We start from the raw sequence: 26596 nt of genomic DNA on the forward strand, positions 1-26596 counted from the left end.
CAATCTACATGGAAACAAGTCACTTCCAAATTTTCAACCAACACTAGTCAATTTCCAGAACAAAAAGGCTACAAACAGTTCGACAAAAAAAAGAAGTAATACAAATAATCAGATTACAAAAATTGTATAAGTATTATAATATAATTATAATATAATAAACATGTATACTTTTTTTATCAAATAAATGTTTTTTTAATTTTAAACGTATTTAAAATTTCGATGATTTTTTGTTGATTTTCCAATGATAATAAACCTTATCCCCCACCTCATTCCATGAGATATACCGACTGGGCGCGTCATGCCTGTACGCCACCGTCGATAATATTACACCCCCCAAAACACACTTAATCACATATATCTTTTTTTTCTTTCATCAATCTGACGCATCATCGATCGATCATCGGGGGGGAGGGAGAGGGCTATAGGGCCGGGGGGGCATGGGGCCTGCATCACCCACGTCGATAACTACCGACCGAGCATACACATGCACATGCACATGCACATGCACATGCACATGCACGTGCACATGCTCGGCCGGCTACAATGCAAACCGTCGATACAAAATCGGCCGATAAAACATTTCAGTGGCCGGTAAGGCAGGATTAATCATGTTACCGACTGCTGGTAAGGAATGAATGAATACTCACATGGTAAAAGTGGCTTAGAACCCTTATAGCCTATACTACTAGCCACTTTCTCCTCGGAACCTCTGCCACCTCAATTCCGCAGCCGCTCCCCGCAACCACCAACCTGGAGAGCACACAGCACTGGGAGCTCGTTCGAGCCATGCGCGGGCTGTTTTGGGACCGCTGGAGCCGCGAGTACCTGAAAACCCTGCGCCAGCGCCCCAAGTGGAGGACCATTCGCCCTAACCTCCAGGTCGACGACCTTGTGGTCATAACCGACCCTACTCTTCTGCGCCCAGATGGGCGATGGCCTCTTGGCCGTATAGTCGCCACCCACCCAGGACCGGATGGCCTCGACCGCTCCGCCAAGATCCGGACCGCCGCCGGGGAGTATGTCCGGCCAGTCAAGCTGGCGCCCCTGCCAGCCCTCGGTCTCATCGAGAAGCCACCCTAGGGCGCACGGCGACTACAACACCAGCGAGTCGTTCTCGGAACGAGGCGGGCGGGATGTTTGGTCGAGTTGCCCGGCCTCGCTCGGCTCGAGTCCAGGCTCCCCCTTTCCTCTATCCCCCGATGAGAGGACAACGACGCAGGACCTGAAGTGGGGGCAAGACTGAAGCCCCTTCCCCGAATGACGTCACCGCCGTTGCTAAGCTCTGTTTGCTTGAAGCTTTCGGCCAGCATTGACCTGCGTTCTCCACCGCCAGAATCATCATTCAACGCGACTATGTAACCTTGCCTGTTTTGTTACCACAAGTAGAGACCAATAAAGCAACCAAGTTAAAAGATCTTGTATCGGCGTCACCTCATTCCCAACGGGATTACCGCCTCAGCCCCCGCGCCAGCGCCTCAACAATATTTCAAAAACTTGATGTGATAGGGCAATTCTAAGGTCAGATTTTAATTCAGCGACCCAAAATCTACCGGAAATAACTAGTCCCATCTAATGAACAAGTTTCACGTCGGGCTGTGTAATAGTTAGTACAAAATAAGTAGTGTAATTATTCATCAGGGAAATTATCAGGAAAAAATCGCAGATTATTATATTAATTACATACGACAGAGTGATGATTGGTGGATATTTAATAATAACAAAGTAACGAAAATATCTTCTCCGAGCAATACAAAAATAATTATGTTATTTTCTTGCAAAAGATTGAACGAAATGAGTCACTTGTGATAAGCTCAAGATAGTAATACTCTAAAATTATAATGATTATAATGATTATAATGAGTAATCTAATAATCTCTAACTAAGATTATAATGAATAATAGTAGAAATTTGCCTAGCATACAAATAATATTAGATTATAAAAATAAAAATTCTGATGGTCGGAGAAAAAAAGTATCTCGTATTCTGTATACGATTATCAGATTCATCCTATAAAGTATAGCCAACTAGATATGAATGAAAATTCTTCTGAATATGTGACAAATTATGGTTTCCATTATGATATAAGGTCAATCAGTACTAAATACGTTGAAAGAAAACCAGTCAATGTTAACAGACCTACTCGAATTAAGAGGAAATCAAACGATGTGGAAAATTTTGATGATTCTCTAGAATATTGTGTTAACAGACGAAATTTATCACCAAACCAAATCATCACCGAACATAGAGATCATTAGCAATGAAAAATGTACTAAATCTAGTGTGGATGTTGTTCAATCGGAGTTGTCTATGGAAGAAAATATCAAGAAATCAATCGAAAAAAAAAAAGTTCTTACCAAGAGTATCATAAAAAAATAAAGAAAAATTACGACCGAAACATTTGTTACATCAACAGTCAAAGTCATAAATAGCAGCCAAAAAATCTAAGAAGAAAGAAGAGTATAAAAAGTATTATAGCAAAAATAAGCATAAGGTGTAAAAGTATCGGCTTTCTCAAAGTGATGTATTGACAAACGGTTCCTCTCAAAGCTAAGGATTAAGAACCGTATATATAATGTGTTGCGTATGTGTGGGAATTTTATCCCTCATCTACTCATGAAACTTGTACAAAGCCCTCAGTCTAGCTCAATCGCTCTTGATGGTGACACTGAGTATTCAAAAGAATGTGATGTTCATATCACTTATAATTTATTTTATAGTTCGTACTCTTGTGATCTTGTCGCGTTAATGAGTAAGAAATCGTTTCTTTCAATCTGACTCTAATTATTAATATGAAATAAATCGAGAAATAATGTATATAAGTATGTAAGTAAAATTTCAAGGAAAAGACAGAGTTTGTCTTAGTTTCTTATGGTGCGAATTGTCCTATAAGCAGAGCTAAAGTCTTTTAAAGGATATAATTCAGCCCAAGTTTCTTATAGCGCGAGGTATTCTATAAGTTGAGCATGAATTATAATAGGAAGAGAGAAGATTTCCTCAGTTAATCACAATGAGAAAAAGAACTTAGGTATTAGCCAAGTTTATTCAATCTCATGCGCTCACTTTGATCAGGAGTGAATGCTAGCCTGTGCAAAAATCAGCGTATTTATACACATATTTTCCCGCCTATTTTCGCAGAACAGTTCTCTTCGAATCTTCGAGAATTATTCGCAATTTTTGAGAAATGAATTTACTAAATTTACAAGTGAATAAATATTAATACTAAAATTTTAAAACATGTAAACTTTACAAAATTAGTTATTGATCGTTTTTGTATGATTTACAATTATCACAAATAGTATCGTCAAAAATTATTAACTAATAAAGTTAATTAATGTAATATCACAATATTAACAATAAAACAATAATAAAATTTTACATAAATTCATAGTTTATCAATTGTAGAAGTAATTTATAAAAAGAAATACTCAAATTAGAGAATAACATTTAAATTATAATAAATTTTCATATTTGTAACGATTTTTTCTTTAATCTATAACGGGGTTTTGGCTGACCCGCCGTTATAATCGAGAGGATGGATTAGTCGACAGCTCGGCTTAATAAACAGCTAATGCCACGGGGCTGATGCGCTGGCACCTATGTGGCCAAGCCTTTTAACCAGCCACGATATTAAGTAGCCTCGTGGCCCGCGTAGAGCGTCGCAGGTAGCAGTGGCTGAAAGACGCGAAAAGTAGTGACGATCGCAGAGAATTCGCCAAGGAATGGGATTGAGAGTCGGGCGCAAAGTCAAAGAAACGCAGAGAATAAGAAGGATAAGAATAATTTATATAAAGCATCAAAGAGAAAGCGTACAGAGTAGTAAATCGATAAAGAGAGAGAGAGAGAGAGAGAAGCGAGCAAGCAAGCGAGAGAGAGCTAAACGAGTCGGTACTTACAATGAGGCGACAATGGCCAGGCCCTCCATGTAATAAACGCTCGCTCGCCGAACAGCGTTTTCGGACGCCGGTTGCAGTGGTAACGAAGTGAGGGGCTATCTAACGTTATGTCCTTGCACACATACACACTCTCACAGTCTTGTCAAAATGCCGCACCACTGCACGCACTCGCGAATAAATTAAGGCAACGCCAGATCAAAAGTCGGAATACGCAAAAAAAGCGAAGAATCGCTGAACAACGGCAACGGCCGAAGCAAATACAGGATATTCAACGCGCGCTCAAAACACGTGTCGCCCGTGTTACGTCCGCCAGTCAATTCCCCCGGGAGGCGTCCCCACTCTTTCATCACGCTTTTCGGCAGCGCGACCACACACATACACGCATACACGCGAACGCGACTCTCTCTGCCTATAGGCTCGTTAATAGTCATAGCGCGCTCTCTCTCTTACCTTATACTTCAGCGTTGTCGGCTGCTGCATAATATAATATGAATCTGAATATAGTATAAGTATAAGAATTATGTATATGCATGTGTGGGAAGAGAGAGACATAACGAATGAATTAAATTCGTTATAAATCTCATAATGTAATTACTAGATTAATTAATTAAGATTTATAAATTATAAAGCTGTCATTATTATGTACAAAATTAACGCTTTCGATCTATATACAACTTAATGTTTAAATAAATTATTAATTATTTATTGATTGAGATTATAGGACACAACGTCCAAATATTAGTTATAATTAAACTATTATCGATGAAACCAATTCTGACTCATGATTTTAAGATATTCATTATGAATTTAGAGTATTCGCATTTTTCTAATAAATAATATTTACAATGTAATAAACAAATTAACTTTGCATATTAAAATTCAATATCATTTAATAATTAAACGCAATTAAAATTATAATAATCTAAATGTATGTTCTAAAATCTATATAAAAAATGCTTTGTTTCATCAAAATTACTTTTAATTAACATATTTTATTCAAATAACAAAAACTATTATATCTATATCTATAAGTATGTGATGTCATGCTCCTTATATGGTCATGAAATTTGACTCTGGTAACAAACAAACAAATAATATGTGAGGTAGCGCCGTTTAATCTGCTAATTGATGTAAATAGATTGATGAGTTTAGCGGGTTGCAGTGAGTTATGAAAATAGCTCATAGATAGGACCGTTACAAGGAACGAATGTATTAAATAAATGCTCATTTGACTTTGATATTTCTGTTTCTCTGCGACTCAGCCTCAACATATAATTTTAATAATAAGAAAAAAATATTTTGTTATTAATGTTAAGCATGCTACCAGGAAATTATTACATGGAAGGCATAATTGTGTCAAGAAGGTCATACCCTTAATGAGTACGCTTCCTGTGATTGAAGCGAGAATTAAAGCTATGCAATTTATTACTCGCATTATCTCGGTTAGAGACAGGTACGATCAGATGCCAAAAGTAAATTTTAAAAATTGAAAGATAAAATAATGATTTGTTTGAGTCGCTTAAGAAATACTGTTATTACGAACGTTAATATTAATAACGTGATTTCAGCCTTTTGTGGAACGTCGATGCATTCTTCTCACTTAAAATTAGATCCTTAATTTTTAAAAGCAGTATATGACTTTGGAAATGGAATACTTTTAAATGATTCGAGTAAAATAAAAATTATAGTGTTGAATGAAAACGGTTAGTCAACTAATATCATACCTTTACTCTGGAAGGTACAAAGAATATAAATGGTTGGTTGTGTATACAATACTACAAAATGCCGGATGGTTACACCGTTTAAGAAATTAATTATTTTTTTGATCAATTAGTTGACTTGATTTATACAGATGTTGATGATTTTTTAACAAAGACTGATAAATGCAGCTCTAAAATAGAGAAATCCTGAGAAACTTGGTCATCCTATTATTTGTCACATTGGAATTTTTTTATGCAGTTCTATTTTTTTTTAATTTTATATTGTTACTTGCCAATTTTCACATTTGCGAAAAATTACAGATATAATTTATGTGTTAAAACATGTTTCAGAAACATTCATAAAAATATTTCAGAAAAAAGTAAATCAAGCTTTGAATAATGGCGATTTAGAAGAATTAAATAACATTGCTTTGAAAGCAGGTACAACAACTTTAATTTTTGAATAGAAAAATACAGATGAAATTTTCTTAGATGAAAATGAAATATTAAATAAGTTGCATTCAGGTGTTAAGATTCTGTCTAACATCCTGAACGATCTTCCTTTGAATATTTGTGTTTGTACAGAACGACTATATTGTAATAACAGTGTAGTAGATGTTAAAAAATATGAACCGCATGTGGCATGTGAATTACTTGGAATGACAAATGTTGCTTGGAAGAGATTATTACAATATTATCAAAAAAATAATTCACTGAAAATATTCAACGATAGCAAGATTTGCAAAACTTATTTGGTAAAGCTTTTTTCTTATTATCAAGCTTCAAATCTACATAAAGATTATAACGTGTGATAAATCACGCGTTATATCTCTCTTTCTCAGACGACCATATTTATTTATGTACTATAAAGAGCCGAAGCTCGTTATGTCTCTCTCTCCCCTTAAGTTAATCATAATCTGTTGATAACCCATGTATCCTTTTCTTTATGTATTTTTGCCTTGCCGTAGCTGTGGACGCGGCACGAGGTAAGTCAGGGAGCACCGAGTAGAGAGAGAGATCCGCGTGTACGCGTGTAAGCGTGGACGCCCGAGTGTCGCGCACGTTGCCTAATTGGCTGAGACGCGCCGCTGCCGAATAGCTAGCGCGAGAGAGGGGGACCACGTCCGCGTGCGAGACAGAGTCGGCTGCCCGCCTTCGCGAAAGCAAGCAAGTTCGGCGATCAGCGCGAGGAAGAAGTGCTTTGTGCTACGCAGTTCGGGTTTTCTTGCCGATAAAGACGAAGGGTGCAGCGTGCGTGCGTGGGTGCGTGCTTGCAGATCTTAGCCGGTCAGCCCGAGAGAGCTGCCTCGTGGCTGAACACCTGCGCGTGTCAAGTCTAAAACCGAGGCCACTGCGAACTTGTCATGTAAGTGCCCGTTCGATCTTAAGACTCTCTCTCGCTTGCTTCTCGCTTGCCTCTCTCACTGCGAATGCTATTTGTATGCTTTCTTTGTTATCTTCGTCTTAATAAATACTCTTTCTGCTAACCGCTGCGTCTTTCCTCTCGGCACTTCCTCCCTCCCGTGTCACGCGCACGCCGGCTTGCACCGTCCGCTGCTACCTGACCTATGACGCTCTCCGCGGGCCGAAGGCAAGGGTGCCTTCGAGGGGCATAACTGAGCCGCTGGGCTGAGTCCCGCGTGTTCCCCATAACGAGTTACCCGCAAGCCGAGTAGCCACTTAGCATCACCCTTAACGGGGTATCAAGAACCCCGTTACAGTACCTATATACTTATATATATCTATATTCTTTATTTGGTATAATATTAATTTATGTACAATGTCTAGAAGTAGCAGTAGCAGCGGGCAATAGAGTAAAAGGTAAGAGAGAGAGAGAATACATACAATGCAACGCGAACTAGCGAGAGGGAGGATAGACTCGCTTAAACTTAACTTAAACTGAAGGTATGCTCATGTGCGAGAGCAAAGACTGTCGCGCAATAAGAACCGATATATGTTCGGCAGAGAAGGAGAGAGAGTGGGGAGCTCTTCCGCGGCACTAGCTTGTTGATCGTGTCCGAAAGCGCACGTGTTCTCACCGGCCGGCTTTCGCACTGTAAATTGACAACCTCTTTTCGACTCTCAATTTGGCCTTGTAGCAGCTCAAAGGAGAAACAACCGATAGCAATTTGTGCATCGAGAGTGCTGTGTGAGAGAGTGCGTGGGATTAAGCGAGTGCTAGGTTGTTGTCAGGTTCACTGTATTTGAGCGTCAAGTAGGGCTCATCCGTGGTCCAGTCCTATGTAAGTACCTTCTCGTATACTTTGTTTCTCTCTCGCTAGCTTGTTATTCTCTCTCTCTTTATCGCTGCACTGCACTCCTTGTAAACCTTTATATTATATAAACGCCGTTTTATCTTATATGTACCTTTCTCTTATTCACACCTAACTCTATTGCCTTCCACGTTCCCCCGTCGATAAATTAATGCGAAGACTAGCTGTTTGATCCACGACGCTCTCGCGGGCCTTAAGGCATAACTAGGCATCCGGGCATAGCCTCGTGCGGTTATTGTATGCCCGCAAAGAGCTGCACATAATATTCTTCGTTCTCTCGCGAAATAACGCGGACAAGTAACAACCCCGTTACAAGATTTATTTCCTATTCAAAATTATTTAATAACGGAATTCCTTAATTACAATTTTATATTACATTTGTTTAAAAATTCTACGATGAACTTAGCCGCTAGGATATTAGGTTCCGCTAAAACTAGTGAGGTTTTCATTGGGAGTTGTAAACCTAATTTTGTAATGTTGGAAATCAGCAGTGAGCGCTGATTATTTAAGAGCGCTTATTGCCAAATAATGTGATATAAGTCCTGAATGAATTCTTGATCAGAACAATTGGGTTCTGCAACTAAGTTCATTCTAGCTAGAGACGCATTGAGATTATAATGATCAGACCGACATCGATTAATTATCACAATGAGTTGTTTAAAAACGCTCAGATTATGAAACCAAGTGTGCGAGGATTCTTTATAATAATGCCGAAAATAGTTTTTACCTTTTTCTTGACTTATATCTAAGATATATTTTTTGGTGTTGACATACATTGTTTTTTTATATTTTTCGATACTCCGTACGCAAAGTGCATCTTTCCCGCACGCTCGGCAGAAAACGTGCGTTGAAAATCGCACTTTTCACGCGTCATATAAAAAAAATACGGTATGGCACAAATTCGGAAAAGAGATTTTCCGAACTCGCTTCGCTCGGGTGTAAACGCCACACGAGACAAGAATTTACTTTCTCGCACTTGTATCGTAATTTAATATTTCTTTCAAATCAGTATAAAGTATGTTGAGCTTTTCGAGGGTCTCAGGGTTACTTGGAGCGTTTTTAGATAAAAAGTCAACAGTTTCATTGCCATCAATACCAGTGGGAAGGAATCCAGCAAAATTGGATTGAGAACTTGCCTTTAGTAGCCTTAGAGAAACGGAGATACTTATCTTTAATTTGTAGTATGTATGGATTAGTTTTTATATCGGTAGCTTAGAGCTAAGCGAATAGCAGCATATTGAATCTTTTGAAGTTTATCACTCAGTTCTTCTCTGATCAGAAAAAATATAAAGTTGTTATAATCAATAATTGAGCGAACTAAACTCTTGTAAAAGGTAAGCAGAATAGAAGGATGAGAGCCCCACCAAATGCTTTGTAGGTACTTGAGAATATTCAAAGCTCTATGACACTTGTTTTGAACAATACCTATTTGTTGTTTAAAAGATAAATTATAGTCAAGCATTTCTCCTAAGAATTTAGCAGAGTCGCTTGATTTGATCGTGCATTCGTTATTTATTTTAAGAAGGGTTTTGCCAGAAAGGATACCATTCTTATTGAAATTTACAAAGATTGTTTTGTTACGTCTAGGACGAGTCAGACTATTTTATGTCGGTAAAATTTGAATTTTTTATGGAAGGGGAGTTCCCGTAATTAAAAGCAATAGTCATTTAATAGCTGGGATTAAACCTTTATCGATTAGTTTTTATGTATTTTGTGCTATAAAAGAGAACGCAAAACAATTGTAACAGAGACTCTGTATGCTACTCTGTGATACTACGCAACTTATGGAATTCGATCAATAAATATTATAAATCTATTTCTATAATAACTTATTTGAGAGTTATACCTAATCCACGTCCATCTCTGCGTTCTAAGGTACGAGTTTCTGGACCAGTTAAACTGCAGGTAAATTATTTAATTATCACTTATTCACTAGGTATTTTAGATACGTTGCCGCCCTGCTTTCGTTTGAGTCTCGCATCCGTGGTAAAGCGCTTACGCGTTGAACGAAAAGAGACAGTCGTGCTTGAGTAATTCTTGTCAATTCGCGGCCGTTACGTGAGACGTAACAATTGGGGACCCCTCCGGGTAAATTTTTTTAACAAAAAGCAGGATTAGGCAAAAGTAAATTTTTTTTTTACAAACATGGCTACGTGAGCCGATTTGAGAGACAAACGAAATGAGGAAGCACTATTAATATTAAGAAACTGCATAGGAAAAATAGATCCGAATTTTATAACTAGTAGAGAACCAACATTACTAGAATGTATAAAATTTCTGCACGCCCGTCAAGATTTAGGTTTCGAATTAGAAGGTAAACAACAACAATAACTAGAAAAATTAATAAAAATTTTAAAACATTATATAAATGAACAATTAATAAAGAATTCATGTCAAGATCCACTTTTACTACTCACTGTAGAAGAATTAACAAAACGTAATATAAGTCCAAAAGAAATTTTAGTCGCAGTAAATCGTACTGACAAACTAATACAACGATGGGTGACAACTCGCGCGAGGCGAGTTTGTCCCGTACGAAGGCATTTCAACAGCCGAGCGGCCTTTGACTCGGGCGGCAATCAGGCTCTTGGGCACCCGACCCGTTCGCTCGTCAATAACGAAGTCTTCGTAGATTTGAATCCGGGCTCCCGATACCGCGATCGTGAGATATTCGATCGGACGTATTCGTATATATTTATCCATAATCGGTTATATATAAAATAAGCAATAACGGGGAAGCATATGGATATACTCAAGCGCGTTTAATAGTACTTATAAAATTTATTTTATAAAGCTTAAGTACATGAATAAATGATAGAGCGAAAATTAAAAAGAGATATATATATATAGACGCGTGTTCTTCGCCTCGCGTTGTCTATTATCTATAACCAATATGGTACTCACTTATTTTTTTAAATAAAGTTATTGACAATCGGTCCTTTATATATTATTTTCTATTTATTGGTCCTCTCTCCTTTCTGTTTCTTGTTAAACGGATTGTAAGGTCCGTCAAATGTACACGTATATTTGTATATGTCCAATTAATACTGTGGATTAATGTATTTTTCCTTGGTCCTAGCGGCGTGAACGAGTTGCCTGTATGGTTGCTGTGTTTCTTTGCCTTTTATTAACACTCAAACTGAACTCAACTTTTAATTAAGTAAAAGAATAATGCCGGATAACTCGGACAAATCAAACTAAATTTCAATTTCAATTGGCGAGATGAACTCTGAATTCGGAGATATTGCGGCCTAGTTGCTCTAGCGCTCAGTCCTGACTGACTAATCTCCCTTCGTTGTTTTCACCGGTTTATTATATATTCTTTGTCCCTCGCATTCCGTCTCTCTCTCGCACATATATTTTAGACGTTTATACTTCTCGTATCGGCTCATATTACCTAGCTAAGCACGCTGACTACAGCATGCTGTCGCAGCATGCTGCAGCAGCGTGAATCAGCCGCTGCCGCTCATTCCCACCTAGTCACGCACACGAATACTGCTAGCTATAGTGTTTTATTACTATGTCCGAACGGAATTCTCGAGAGCGAAATCTTAATCGTAAAATATAATTATAACATAATGGAACGTCACGTAACGTACAATTTGAAAATAAATTTGAGCCAATAATTGAATCAAACGTGGAAATAACGAAAGACGAGTCAAGGGGATATTTCCATGAATATTTCTCATGAATTATTTCATAAGAACAAGTTCATTTTAGAGCTGTTCACTACCTTTTCCATCTTTTCATCATAATAATCCTATATACAACTATAGACAAGTGACTCTACAAGACAATAAAAACTAGATAACTAACAACATGACTTCTATCGTCTATTTTGAAGAAACAATTAAAAATGTGTGGAAAGCTTATAATCATTCGGACGATTTAGATATAGACGATTGTATTAGATGGAGAAATCTAACAATTAATGCTATAATTTCAATAAATGAATTTATGAAACGATCTGATTTAAGTAGAGCAATTCGACAAAGATGTCAAACTTGTGCTTGTCATTTGAATTCTATTGAAGTCAATTTAAATAAAACTATAAAAGTTGGTGGAAATATACATCCATTAACAGCTATTCAGGATGAAATTCCAGGAGATGCCAATTCATTCAGCCTTTGAAAATCGAATTAGTACAGTCTGTATAGTTAATCAACATAATTTTGATATAAAAACATTTCTAGTTGCCGCAAATCAACTTTTAAAAATTAAAATACCTCAATATCTCGCTATCTATAATAACTTAAAAATAAATACAAAAATAGAGGCCTGCAATGGCTCGGTCGGTAGGGCGACGGACTCGCACCCGGTAGGCCCGGGTTCGATTCCCAGTTCCTGCTGATTGATACAAGCACCACTGAAAAAAGTTTCATGTGCTTTGTTCTCAAACACATTGCAAGCCTCCGTCGCTGATTAGCACTGATGAAGCATAAATAGAGCGACGTTAAATAAAAAAAAAAAAAAAAAAAAAAAAAAATACAAAAATGGCATCACAATTTATCATAAAGAAAAATCAATAAGAAGATATTCAAATCAAGTATTTCAATACAGAAAATGTTTGCATACTAATGTTTGACTACTAATCTTGATAGATGGTTTCAAAATAACGTAAAAGATATACTTAAACAAATCGAAGAATTTCAAGAAAGAGACTCAGGCTGGTCGTTAAAAACTATTGTTGGTCTCACTATTAATATAAATATGTATAATCCATTTAAATCATGCTCATATATACCATTACCGTCAAGCATAGATAATAAAAGAGCCTGTGTTAATGTTAAAAATGAAGACAATGAATTTTTTAAATGGGCTATACTTTCATGCCTTCATCTAGTTGAAAGAAATCCAAACAGAGTATTTAAGTACAAGCCCTATGAGAATGAACTGAATTTTGATGGTATAAGCTTCCCTGTAAAAATAAAAAGTATACCTAAATTTGAAAAGTTTAATAATATAAGTGTAAATTTATATATACTTAAAAAATATGGATCGAAATATGAAGTCTCACCGTGCTATATAACGAAATTAAAACAAACTAAACATGTGAACTTACTCTTAATACAAAACGAATATATTGATGAAAATGATACTAATAGACCTCGAATATCAATAGATGATGAAAAATTGAAATTAGAAACTCACTACGTATGGATTAAAACTTTATCTGCTCCCCTTCGTAGACAAGTTACTCAACATACTGAAAAAATTTATCTTTGTGAACGTTGCCTTTATTATTTTGTAATAGAGTCGGCCTATAACGCCGATAAATCTATCGCTATTACTAATTATTTATAAAGGGGGAAGGCAAGGGAGGCGGTGTATTGCTCCTGACAAGGTAAAGAGAAAGGTAAACGCAATGATCATTCCTCTTATCTTGGTAAATCTATTTATTTCAACACGCTACCTTGAGCGTTAACAGTTCGGTCAATCTATCGTGCGCCTTATCTAACTATTGACAACCTCCGATCGCCGAAGGAGATGGCCGGCACGTTAGCGCCTTGACATCTCATTACCAACTCGATACAATCTAAATTATCTTAATAACCAAACTAGCTGTGCCGGCCCGTAAGAGTCTGGCACAGCGCACAAGCCGCGAGTAGCCGTAAGATGAGAATTCAAGAGAGAGATTAGAGAATGACCTGACGATTGTAGATCTCCTTCGATGCAGCGCCTTGCCGATGATGGTGATAGAGTCCTGCAGGCAAATCTATGGTTGGAAGGGCTCGCTGAAATGATAGGCTGGATCCGGGCAGATTGCTAATGCCGTCTCGGGTTCCTCGCCTTTTCTTGCTGACTGCAGGGGGTCCGTACATCTCTCTCTGCTATGGGCAACTTTTTACTGGCCGCAAGTATGCTTCCGAGTACGTGAGAGACTGCTTCTCACGCTCTCCCCACTCACTTGCCTAATCGGCGGCACGCGGCACCGTCAAGCGCGGCCAGTGTCACGCGCCTGCCTGCACTATAGTCGCGTTCTTTACTTTCTCTCTTTTCTCTCTCTTTTTCTCTCTTACAAGAGCGCATGTTACTGCGCGCTCTTGTTGACCAATGCCGCTGCCTCTCTCCATCTCTCCTCTTCTTTCTTGTTGCGGTAGCAATGCTGAAATATAAAGGCTGGCATCAGGCACGTGAGCTATGCGCCATAGGTCTGCCATGAGTCCCTGCCGATGGTAGGGAGAAATAAGGGACACACGGTGCAGGTCAAATCCACCGGCACCGTTACAATTTTACTAACGAGGAAAATTTGAAATCTCATGAAGTTGACTGTTCTAAAATAAATAAGTGTCGGATTAATTTACCTGACGATACTACTTTAGAATTAAAAAATTTTAAGCATAAAGAGGAAGTTCCATTTATTATATACGCTGATTTTAAATGTCTGTTAAAACCTATAGAAGATCCGAATAGAAATCTCAATGTTAAGAGACATAGTTTCCAAGAACATGAAGCCAAGCATTGGATTATATGTAAAATGCCGTTATGATGGTATCTGGACAAAAAGTCCAAACCGAAAAGTCCAGACCGAAAAGTCTAAAGTAATTAAAAGTCCAAAATAAAATTTTTTAATTCATTTTTAAAACAATAGATTTTTCCACTATTCATAACCTTTATATACATTTTGTCTAAATTTTCCGTAATGGCATTGGCGACGTTGGAAATTATCCGAGTGGGTAATAAAATTTACGGGCATCTTGACGGCTTCTTGTACCGAGGGTCCGATTCCAAAGGCTGCGTGAAATATTGGAAGTGCCGGTACACCCCGCAGTACCCAGCGCGTTTAACCACTGTAAATACCGGACGTAGTCTGATGGTACGTTAAGGTGGCTCACCAAGCTCGCACGTTGGACACAGAGCTGAGTCTGAAGAAGTTTCATCACTCCGCGTGATGTCAAATGTTACGCGTACTGCCCGGGAAAATCCGGAACGTCCGCCGTCGGCAGTTATGCGAGAGGTACAAGAAGCCGACTTAGCCGTACAAGCTCGTCTCCCCAACCGCGACAACATTCGAAAACGAATACAGCGGGAACGTCTGCGACACTTACCTACAAATCCTACAAATATTCAAGATTTACAAGGTTATAATGCACTACAATGAAAATAATATTCTCGTTTCTTTTCTGACTTCATGCTTATATTTCAGAAATATCCGATGAGTTCACAAAGTCTTTAGCTAGTGAAAAATTCTTGTTGTATGATTCGTACGAAGATGACAATTACAATTTAGTTGGCTGTGGCAGAATTTTGGTATTCGCTACTCGTGAGAATTTGAATATTCTTTTCAAATCTGTTATTTGGCTTTTGGATGGAACGTTTCAAACGGTGCCCTCTATCTTTTTTCAATTATTTACTATAATGGGATCGGTAGTGCAAAAATACAGAGCGGAGCGTAAAATTGCTCTGCCCCTCGTCTACGCACTTATGGAAACTAAAAAAGAAGAGGCCTACTCGAAAGTACTCGAAGTAACTCTATCGCTCGCTGAAGCAGCAGGTATCCGAGTAAGACATCCTGTAACTGTTATGACAGATTTTGAAATGGCAATTATCAATGCTGTAAAGAAGCATTTCGAAGCAGATATTATAAGACTTTGTTTTTTTCATCTCTGTCAAAGCGTGTATCGCAAAATTCAAGCAGAAGGTCTTCAGCAACAGTACGGCGATGAAAATGATCCGAGCATCCGTGAAGCTGCACGTAGCATGTGTAGTTTAGCTTTCGTACCTCCTGAAGATGTTCCTGATATTTTTGACGCTTTGGTAAACGAAGTACCAGAAAATTTCATTCATATAGCTCAATACTTTGAAATAAATTACGTACGAGGTATACGAGCTATTGGTAGAAGAAAAGCTGTGAAAGTACGATATGAACCTACGTTATGGAACCAATATCATGCAATTCTCCAAGGGACAGCGCGGACTAACAATGCCTCAGAAGGTTGGCATAATCGATTTCAGATATTAGTTGGGAGGCGCCACCCTAGCCTCTACAGCTTCTTGCGCGCGTTACAGAAAGAACAGGCTGACATCGAGTACATGCTGCGTGAGTTAAGTCTAGGAAAAAAATTGAAAAGTTTGCCTACAACCAGGCTTCAGCGAGTTGAGGATCGTATTACCAGCATTGTAAAAAATTACCAAGAATACGTCGATGAAGAAAACGAACTTGAATACATTAAAACTCTCGGTTACTATATTCACATGTAAACGTGGACGTAATAAATTATATTGGACATTTTATATTTTGGATTTTTCGGTTTGGATATTTCGGTTTGAACCTACATTACTTTTGGACTTTTCGGTCTGGGCTTTTTGATCTGGACTTTTCGGTTTGGACGTTTTGTCCTATAATCACATTTACGTTTTCAAATCTAAGACCATTAGGATGAGTGATTAATGTTAATAAACAATTATTTTTCCACAATTACTAGGTCCACAGAAAATGGCACGGATACTATTAGGCAATAGTTCGCCATGTCTTTTTTCTTGTTTTTCCGTCTCTACTACTTTATCGAAATTAATGACTTGAAGCTTAAGAGGCTGTTCTTTGAAATTCATTTTGTTTACTCATCATCGACACCTCAATGAATGAGTTTGTTAGGTATAAAAAGTCTGCTTATATATCTTTTATTTCATTAACATGCTGTCTTTCGAAGAAGTATGATCACGTACTATAAAAGAAAGACTGGTGGTGATCTAGTGAACAAGATTATAAATAATTTGCCTATTGAAGTTCACTTACCTGGATATCAGTATTGTGGTCCTGGTACAAAATTGAACAATCGATTGGCACGTGGAGATCCTGGTAAAAATCCACGAGACGTTGCTTGTAAAGAACACGATATTGCTTATGCGCAAAATCTGGAGGATATTGCGACAAGAAATAAAGCTGACGAAATTCGAGCTAAAAAAGCTTGGGAAAGAGTGCAAGCTAAAGATAGCAGTTTTGGTGAGAAAGCCTTCACTGTAGCCAACATTGTGAAAGTTAAAAGTAAGCTTGGTGTTAATATGAAGAAAGGTAGTAAGAAACGAGGTAGAGGATTTAAAAAACACTAAGCACGAAAGAAATGTAGAAAAATCAAAAAGCCGTCAGTTACATTGAATAAAATTATTAAGACGGTCTCGAAAAGTAGTGTGCCTAACAATCGAGCTCTTGTACTTATTCGTTCGGCTATAAAAGGAGCCAAAGAAGCTGTAAAAAAGGCTGGCGGTAGAAGTAAAATAAATATACCACGTATTTTTACCTATTCCTAGTAAAGTTGGTGGAGCGCTTTTTTTTTAATTCCATTATTTGCTGATTTAAGCGCCACTGGAGCTCTAGCTGGAGGAGCTGCTTCAATAGCAAAAGCCGTTAACAGTGCTAAGGCCGCTTAAAATTAATTGAAAGAAGCTCATAGACATAATAAAACTATGGAAGCTATTGCTATTGGTAAAGGACTTTATTTGAAACCACATCGTAAAGGTTATGGTCTTCATCTGAAACCATATTCAAGTGGAAAAGGTTTAAAAAAAAAGCTCGAAATAACTTTACCTAATCGAGCACTGACAGATCATGATATAAGAAAATATGCTAAAAAACTAAAAATTGCAAATTTTCGAGGTGTTTTCATGCGTAATGCTCTGCCAGCCGATGGACCACGATATAAAGAGACAGCTATTGTAAATTTAGATGATAAACGTGGCCAGGTACTCATTGGGTAGCATACAAAAAGAAAGATGATGAAGTTATGTATTTTGATAGTTTTGGTAATCTACAACCGCCTATAGATCTATTGTTTTATCTCAAAGTTGATAGAATCATGTATAATTATATTAGATATCAAGATTTTAATACATATAATTGCGGCCATCTTTGTCTCAAATTTCTTTTAAACAAACTATAGAAAAGACGACTAGTATATAAAATACTCATTCAATATCATTTGATATGAATCTGTCATTGAGTCTCTCGGGAACATCATCCGTACTCGAAACATATTATTTTCGACCGATCGAATTGATACCAAACAAAAAATACGTTCTTGGTCTAGTTGAGCTATTAACATTTAATTCAATGCCAAACATTGACGTTGGTTATAATAAGTTTTACATTGAAGGTCAAGAAGCTATCACTTTACCGACTGATAGCTACGAAATAGAAGATATTGAAAGCTTTCTCTAAGAAGCATTTGCATCTAAAGGTATATCGTTTAGCCTGAAACCAAATAATAATACTTTACGTAGTGTCATTCAGTGCAGTCAAAAAATACATTTTGAACCAAAAGATTCTATTGGATCAATTTTAGGCTTCACTAGACGTACGCTCGTTGAAAACGAAACACAGTTCTGACTTACCCGTCACTATTCTCAAAGTTAACGCTTTACGTGTAGAGTGTAATATTACTACAGGCTCTTACACAAACGATCGCAAAGTACACACTATACATGAATTTTTCCCAGCGATCTCACCTGGATATAAGATTATAGAAGTTCCCTCTCAAGTCATTTATCTTCCAGTCGCTGTGAGGAGCATTGATCATTTTCAAATTCGTATAGTGGATCAAGACGGAAATGTAGTTAACTTTCGAGGAGAAGTCATCACAGTGTGAGTACATATAAAGACCATATCTTAGTAATGGGTATCATTTACAATATAAAGACCGGTCGAGGCTATATTAAGAGACAAAAATGTCAATCAACAACCAGTCAACAGCGAGCTATCAGACCGCTCACACCTCAGAACATTCAATTCCTGAAAAGCTCGAGACTAAAGGTCGCCGAAAATCGTGGAAGAAAATATTGTGCATATTAGTGTGCTGTATAAAACAACAACAATGTGGAGGGAATTCTAGACATTCATTCAGGTGTCGCTTTCGGTGAGTCTATAGCTCATTATGAAGTTCATGCGCATCAGCCTTATTCATTATCATATTTCAATAATAGTGATGAAATCCATATAGCAATTCAACATCAAGATTTATCTCTGCTTCCATCACGCAGTATGATTCATATTTGTGGTCGGTTGACCAATCCGGACGGTACTACGCCAGTGGAGAACACTTTATTAGTCAATAACGCCCTCTGTCATTTGTTCGAGGAAATACGATATGAAATATAGCTATTGAAATTGATAAAGTGAAAAATGTAGGCTTAACGAGCCTCATGAAAAATTGGCTTTCACTCAATCCATGTCAGAGCTCTATCGCTGAAAATGCCGGATGGAATGGTGATAACAATGAAGTTTTAATATGTAATGCTCTAGGTTTTTTTGATGTGACTATCCCTCTCAGTATATTGATAGGCTTTGCTGAAAATTATCGGAAAATTGTAGTCAATGTCAAGCATGAACTTATTCTCACAAGATCAAAAGATGATTTGAATGCTATTTTAAGTATTCCAGTAAGGAATCCTGATGCTTCAGAAAAATCAAAAATTACTTTAACTAAGGTTGAATGGTTATGCCATATGTGATGGTTGCAGACAATGAAAAAATCAAATTACTCAATTAGATTGGACGAGATCGTACAATTACTATGAGTTATCGTACTTGGGAAATGTATGAGTATCCAAAATTACCTCGTACATCAAAGCATGTTTGGAGTGTTCAGACTTCCAATCAATTGGAAAAGCCTCGCTTTGTTATTTTAGCTTTTCAAACTAAACGTAAAAGTCCAGCGAGTGTTAATTCTAGTAATTTTGATCATTGTAATATTAGTAATGTGAAGCTATTCCTCAATTCACAATGCTATCCGTATGGAAATCTCAATTTAAATATCAATCAAAATCAGTTTGCTGTTCTCTACGATATGTATACTAATTTTCAAAACGCTTACTATGGTAAAGAAAACGAGCCGTTACTCAATAAAAAGGATTTTATTAATAAATAAAGTAGTTTTAAAATAAAGTGCCGCTAATAGTTATAGACTGCTCTAAACAAAATGAAACATTAAAAAGCGCCCCAGTCGATGTTCGCCTAGAATTTGAAACTCGAACCGATTTTCCTGAAGATACTGCAGCCTACTGCTTAATATTACACGATCATATTGTACAATATAATCCAATTAGTGGTGATGTTAAAAAATTCGTTTAAAATTAACAAGACATTATGTAATCAATGTACACGATGCTTTTAAATAAAAAAAGAAAATAAAAATATATATATATATATATGGGTGATTCCAGCAGTTTTTTAAAATTGGCTGCGCAGGGGGGTCAGCCGATCTTCTCGGCGATTTTTTCTATGATAGAGTATGTCAAAAGAAGCCTTTTGGCTATCTCAGATTTTCGTTAAAATATATATATGTCCATATATATTTTTTCAAAGTCTGAAAATCTGCCTGTTTTTGGCTATTTTTGAAAAATCGTAGCTCCGCGAGTTTTCAATATTTTTCAACGTGCGACATCTCATTTGATTCGTCTACTTTTATACTTTCAAGAAAAAAATTGTTCATTTATAAAAAGTGACAGCTACCGGGTGTACTCTGACGATATTCGTACGCTTTTTAGGGTCAATTTGATGCTCATATTCCGAGTACAGTAACTTGGTCAATTTTTCATATTTTTGAACAAACCGCATGTCATTTTTTTTTGTCTCTTCAAGACCTGTAATTTGAGACCCGGCGCATCTCAATGGACGCAGTAAAACTAGAGATATAGCCGTTTGAAAATGACCATTTTTAGAAAAAATCGAAATCGCCAATTTTTGAAATCGTTTTATTTGAAAATGAAAAAGGGTCATATCGTGAAAATTTCAGAGCATGTTCTACTCGATTTGAGCTAGCTAAAACCGCCTCAAAGTAGAAAAAAAATTGAATGCGTTTTTTTTTTTTCGCCTTTGAAAATGTCTATTTTTGAAAAAAACGGCCAACTTTTATCGGCTATATCTCTGGTTCTAATGCATCGATTGAGATGCGCTGGATCTTAAATGAAAGATCTTAAAAAGGCAAAAAAAATGACATGCGGTTGGTTCAAAAATATGAAAAATTGACCAAGTTACTGTACTCGGAATATGAGCATCAAATTGACCCTAAAAAGCGTACGAATATCGTCAGAGTACACCCGGTAGCTGTCACTTTTTATAAATGAACAATTTTTTTCTTGAAAGTATAAAAGTAGACGAATCAAATGAGATGTCGCACGTTGAAAAATATTGAAAACTCGCGGAGCTACGATTTTTCAAAAATAGCCAAAAACAGGCAGATTTTCAGACTTTGAAAAAATATATATGGACATATATATATTTTAACGAAAATCTGAGATAGCCAAAAGGCTTCTTTTGACATACTCTATCATAGAAAAAATCGCCGAGAAGATCGGCTGACCCCCCTGCGCAGCCAATTTTAAAAAACTGCTGGAATCACCCATATATATATCGTCGGCCAAGTAATCGTAGACCGGATTTTCACGAACCTTGCAACTACGGTGTGGATTTGGGTTATAATGGATAATTGGCATACATGAGAGTCTAGTCCTTCGAAGGATGATTTAGGCTTCATTTGAAGTATATGAGATCAATCTGTCTGTCCGTTTTAGCTCTACTCGTGGGACAAGCAATTATTGACCGGAATACCAGGACATATGTGTCTTACGTCTAATTCTGGGTTATAATGGATAATTGGCAATAATGAGAATGTAGAACTTCTAAGGAAGATTGCTGCTTCATTTGAAGTATATGAGATCAATCTACCTCTCCGATTTAGCTTTACTCGTGAGACAAGTAATCGTTGACCGGATTACTAGGACACGTGCGTCTTTCGTCTAATTCTGGGTTATAATGGATAATTGGCATACATGAGAGTGTAGACATTCTAAGGAAGATTGCGGATTTATTTCAAGTATATAAGGTCAAACCACCCCTCCGTTTTAGCTCTACTCGTTGGCCAAGTAATCGTAGACCGGATTTTCACGACCCTTACAACTATGGTGTGGATTTGGGTTATAATGGATAATTGGCATACATGGAAGCATAAAACCAATATGATTTTTAAAACGTAAAATAAATAAGAATTCTTATTAGTATTCAGTAGATTTATGAAATGACTAAAAGTAAGTATCTCATTTTATGTGTATTTATAAGAACAATCGTATTAAATATTAATAGTTTTTTCATTTATCATACTTACAATAATATAATAATATTAATTGCTTAAGAATTGCACATTTAATTTGTATTAGTTTTCATGAGTATAGAACATTTAAAAAGGATTTACTAATATTAGATCCCATATGTCATTTTCTGGTGCCTATTTAATAGAAATAATGAGTATATATACAGACACTTTTGATTGCTCTTGTTATTAGTCATATTGCTCTTTTCTGGAAAGCAAGAGTTTAATTTCACCAGTTTCTATCAGAATAAAACATTATATATTCGATATTTTTAGTATGAATTTATAAGGTTTATTTGCTTAAATTTTTTTTGGGAATCAGTGGGTTTTCTTATTGTTTACGGAATGGAAATAATGGGAATATACATGATTTTGTTGAGATATTAGACACTTTTAATTGCTCTTGTTATTAGTCATATTGCTCTTTTCTGGAAAGAAAAAGTTTAATTTCACCAATTTTTATCAGAATAAAACATTAAATATTCGATATTCTTAGTATGAATTTATAAGGTTTATTTGCTTAAATTTTTTTGGGAATCAGCGAGTTTTCTGATTTTTTACGAAATGAAAATAATGAGTATATACATGATTTTGTTCCATGAGAAGGAGTGAGATAGTTCCGATTGACGATTATGAGTAATATTGCTCTTTTCCGGAAAAGCAAATTATCAATTTTTCCAGTTTTTATCAGAATAAAACATTAAATGTTCGATATTTTTTGGGAGGATCAGCGATTTCTCCTATTTTCTACGCAATGGAAATAATGAGTATATGCGTGATATTGTTTCATTAGAGGAAGTTTGATTTTACAGAAACTTCTGATGGACCTTAAGAAACGTGTAGAATTGGTGTTTTATGATGAACTTACCTACATTTTTACTTATTAATATAGAAGTATTCGTTAATTACAAATTAATTATTTTTCGTAATTAGTTATGAAATAAGGATGAGAAAATATGTAAAAACTAAAGAGTGTTAAGGTAATGATTTATTCTATATTTATAAATAAAACATCCTTACTGTCATAAAATAATATAATAAAATTTAGAAACGTACATAACTTACTTATGTAAATACAAATAATACTTAAGTTTTATTCATCATGATTAGATTCAATTTCGTCTTCACTATTCTCCTCATCACTGTCGTTTTCCCCATCATCATCATCATCATCATCATTGTCGCTTTCATCATCATCAGCATCGCTGCCTTCACCTTCCTCATTTTTTGAACTTGATTCTGGTTGATTTATACTATACAAATTGACAGTTACTTGTGCCTCTACCTCTTCAAGTACATTATCGCTTGCTCCCTCTGGATCGCAAATTTTCTTTTTACTTTTGCGATTCATATCGGCTATTTTACTAGCGATATGCTCGCCTGTAGATTTAACTTCTTGTGCGACTCTTACTGGATCCAATTTGACTTCAATTGCCAAATAATATTTAAAAATACCTGCAATATATGTTATGTTCAATATATTATATAATGTATATAAATGTTGGTCAATAGAGAATATAAATATATAATACGTATATAATTACACGCGCACGCACAGTCAACACACACAGACATTTTTGAAATTATTAATAAGAAATATAAGGGATGTAAATTAAAAAAAAAAAAAAATAGTCGAATTGCGAAATTTACTTAGGGTAATTTGTATTTACATTCATATATGTTCTCCATTTTCATGAAAATAATACAAAATTCATGAAGGATCCACATAAATATGTATCAATCTGAACTTCTAAAGGTTAATTTTTATTTTATTTTACTTGATATTTACCTATAACAGCTCCTAACAACTTGGGATCAAGTTTTGGCTTTGCCGGAGCTTTAGTCCTTCCAGATTGTTTGCCAGTAACCGAGCTGTTTTTCAAAGTTTCAGTGCCAAAAATAGTTTCAGCTATATGGCGTACAAATCCAGAATATTCTGAGCCTTTTTTGTTTTTTTTTTACTTTATCATAGTCAGTTTTTGATATATAAACGGTATTTCCGCAATGTATCTAACAATAAAAGAAAGTATGTAAAACAAATTATTAAAATGTCTTTTACGATAAAAATTTTAACATTTTTAAAGCAAAGTGAATATAAGATTTCATTTGATTAAGTTGGAATAACATATTTTACTGTGTGAAATAGATAGTTGAAAGAAAATACGATGTAATGATGTATAGAAAAATTTACTTTCATTATAGCATTTTTTAATTACGTAATATTCAACGGTAAAGTGTAATTTTTCGCGATTGTTTGAGTAGATTTTCTGGGCATAAAATCTAGCCATAAAACCGACGCGGAAATTCATGCAAAAAAAGGACTCAGAAATCGATGTAGTGTCTAGTGGAATCTGTCTTCATTCACATAGCAAATGTCTAAATTGCTCCGTTACATTCCTATCATATAATGAAGGCTATAACAATTACCTATTAAGCTAGTCTATATATTGAAAAAGGAAAACATGAACCTACCATATTATCACTCTTTCGTAAGTACCCTACATCAGCATCTCCTTTGGCAATCTGTTCAAACGGATTAATATCTCGACTAGCTATTAATTGGAAAATAAATTATTCTTTCATAAATCATATAAGATAGTGGAGCAACAATTATATAAAATGTGAAATATTTACCATATTCATCTACCTTTTCATATATTTTATTTTGCAACTGAGCATTAAGATCCTGCCACTTCTGTAACTCTTTTTGTTTTGTTATAGATAGATTTCGATATGATTCAATGGTTTGTAAAGCTTCTGCCAAATAAGATTCTGCTACTTTTAATTTGTTTTTCAATGTCTTTAATTCATTTTTGTCGTTTTTTTATCTTTTATTTTATGTTTTTGATCTTTTAAATTTCCCACAGTTTTACATGATTTCCGATCGTTTTTTTTCGGTTTCGTTTGAAATTTCTTATTTTCTTTATAAGAATCTTTAGGAATATTGATAGAATTATCAATAATACTAGTACAGTTGTTTAAAGTTGACACGTTCTGTTTGTCAGATAATCCGCGATCATGTTGGATGTTTCTTTCAGTTTCTATTATCTGCAAATCAATAAAAAAACTGTAATATATAATTATACATACCTATATACAAACATTAATTGTCTCGCTAAGGAGGGTGTTGGTGCATTTGAAAACCTTAATAAACGTATAAATCATATTTTATAGTCTACTTTCGATCAAGAGCTTTTATTAGTATATAAAAATTATTTTGGGAAAAGCAGGAAACAACAAGGATGAACCTTTAAATTTACGTAATTTGTATTGAAATTCTATCTATTCAAACCTTGCGGACATCCTCTTTTGAAAATAAAGGAAAGTATACTATTAGTACGCCATCCCGTTAAGCATTCTCTTAATTTTTTAAATACTTACATTCGTTGAATGATTCTCCTTTAATACACTTATACTATTTTCAGGAGAAGTGATACTATTATCAACTTTTGCTGATGTAGCAACATGAACTTGTGGTGCAATAGTTGTGTCAACTTGTGGTGACGTAGCAATATAAATTAGTGGTGAAATGGTAGTGTCAATTTTTGTTGACGTAGCAGCTTCAACGTGTGGTAAAATAGTAGTTTCAACTTGTGCTGAAGTAGCAGTATGAACCTGTTGTGAAATAGTTGTCTCATCTTCAGCTGACGTAGCAATATAAATTTTTAGTGAAATATTATCACAAACGTTTGAAATCGTAGTGTTAGCTCCTGAAATTGAAATAGCAGTGTCGACTTGGAACGAATTTATAGTAGTGGCACTGAGGCATAACGACGTTAGCCACTTGCTCATTAAAATCGAGATCGATTAAAATGATTAATATTTGATGGATGCTTTCAGTCATGACTTTCTTATATCAAGAAGATATTATAACTGCTACTAAAAAATGGATATTTTACAGACTACACTTAACCAATAATAAGACATTAATTGAAATTAAAATATATACTTTGAAAGTTTTCAACGAATTCTATTATCGACATTTAAAGCTTGTAGATAATGAAATGTATCGCCAAAGCTTTCGCTAGACGATCTCCACGTGCTACGATAATTCCAAGATAGACGGAATACATAAATTTCACTGTAAATTGGCCAATCTTGGCGTATCTATATCATAAGTGACCAGTTCATGGTGAAATTACTACAACTACCTAAATGAACATTGTACAATATTTTATATTACCTTCCAATGTATTTTACAACAATGCATGAATTATAATACAATTTTCTCAAAATTGCGAAAAGTGAATTTAAGTCGTTATTCCTCTAAGCCAAAGATATTTGCAATTTTCTGTACTTACTTTTCTTCTTTGGAACATAATTATTTACGGATTTCTGCTTTCTGTTTTTACTTTCTCCTTTAATTTTAGTATCGGAAGACTTTTTATTCTTTTCATTTTTCTTAAGCTTATCAGAAGACATTTTTAATTCTAAAACATTTTTTTTTGTACATCTTCATTATTTTCTATACGTAAGGTCTCATTAGAATGAGGATCTGTATGATGCATATTTTGGTACTGAAATAATTAATAAAGTATTATTTTTAAATAATTTAAGTCATCGCTGTATTGTATACAAAATTATCAGGTGCATTCGGAATCCGTAGGATCTTTGAGACAACTTCTGTCTGAACAAATAAAGGTCAATAG

At 35.6% G+C, this 26596-nt stretch overlaps 1 protein-coding gene across 1 annotated transcript in view; it reads right to left on the bottom strand.

Annotated features, from left to right (window-relative positions):
• The window catches only part of LOC131674647 (uncharacterized), a 287868-nt gene extending 261499 nt beyond the window's left edge, over positions 1–26369 (bottom strand). The window contains exons 1-7 of the mRNA XM_058953457.1: positions 26249–26369; positions 25329–25657; positions 24813–24995; positions 24582–24747; positions 24420–24499; positions 23737–23899; positions 23013–23402 (exon numbers count right to left, since the gene is read on the bottom strand). Coding sequence (XP_058809440.1) covers positions 23041–23402; positions 23737–23899; positions 24420–24499; positions 24582–24747; positions 24813–24995; positions 25329–25657; positions 26249–26369 — 1404 coding nt within the window. The 3' untranslated portion in view covers positions 23013–23040. The remainder of the gene's footprint in view (positions 1–23012; positions 23403–23736; positions 23900–24419; positions 24500–24581; positions 24748–24812; positions 24996–25328; positions 25658–26248) is intronic.
• Positions 26370–26596: the final 227 nt, after the last annotated feature.

Source organism: Phymastichus coffea, unplaced genomic scaffold, assembly GCF_024137745.1.
Source record: "Phymastichus coffea isolate CEN01 unplaced genomic scaffold, Cenicafe_Pcof_1.1 PCOF00014, whole genome shotgun sequence".
NCBI classification, from domain to species: domain Eukaryota; kingdom Metazoa; phylum Arthropoda; class Insecta; order Hymenoptera; family Eulophidae; genus Phymastichus; species Phymastichus coffea.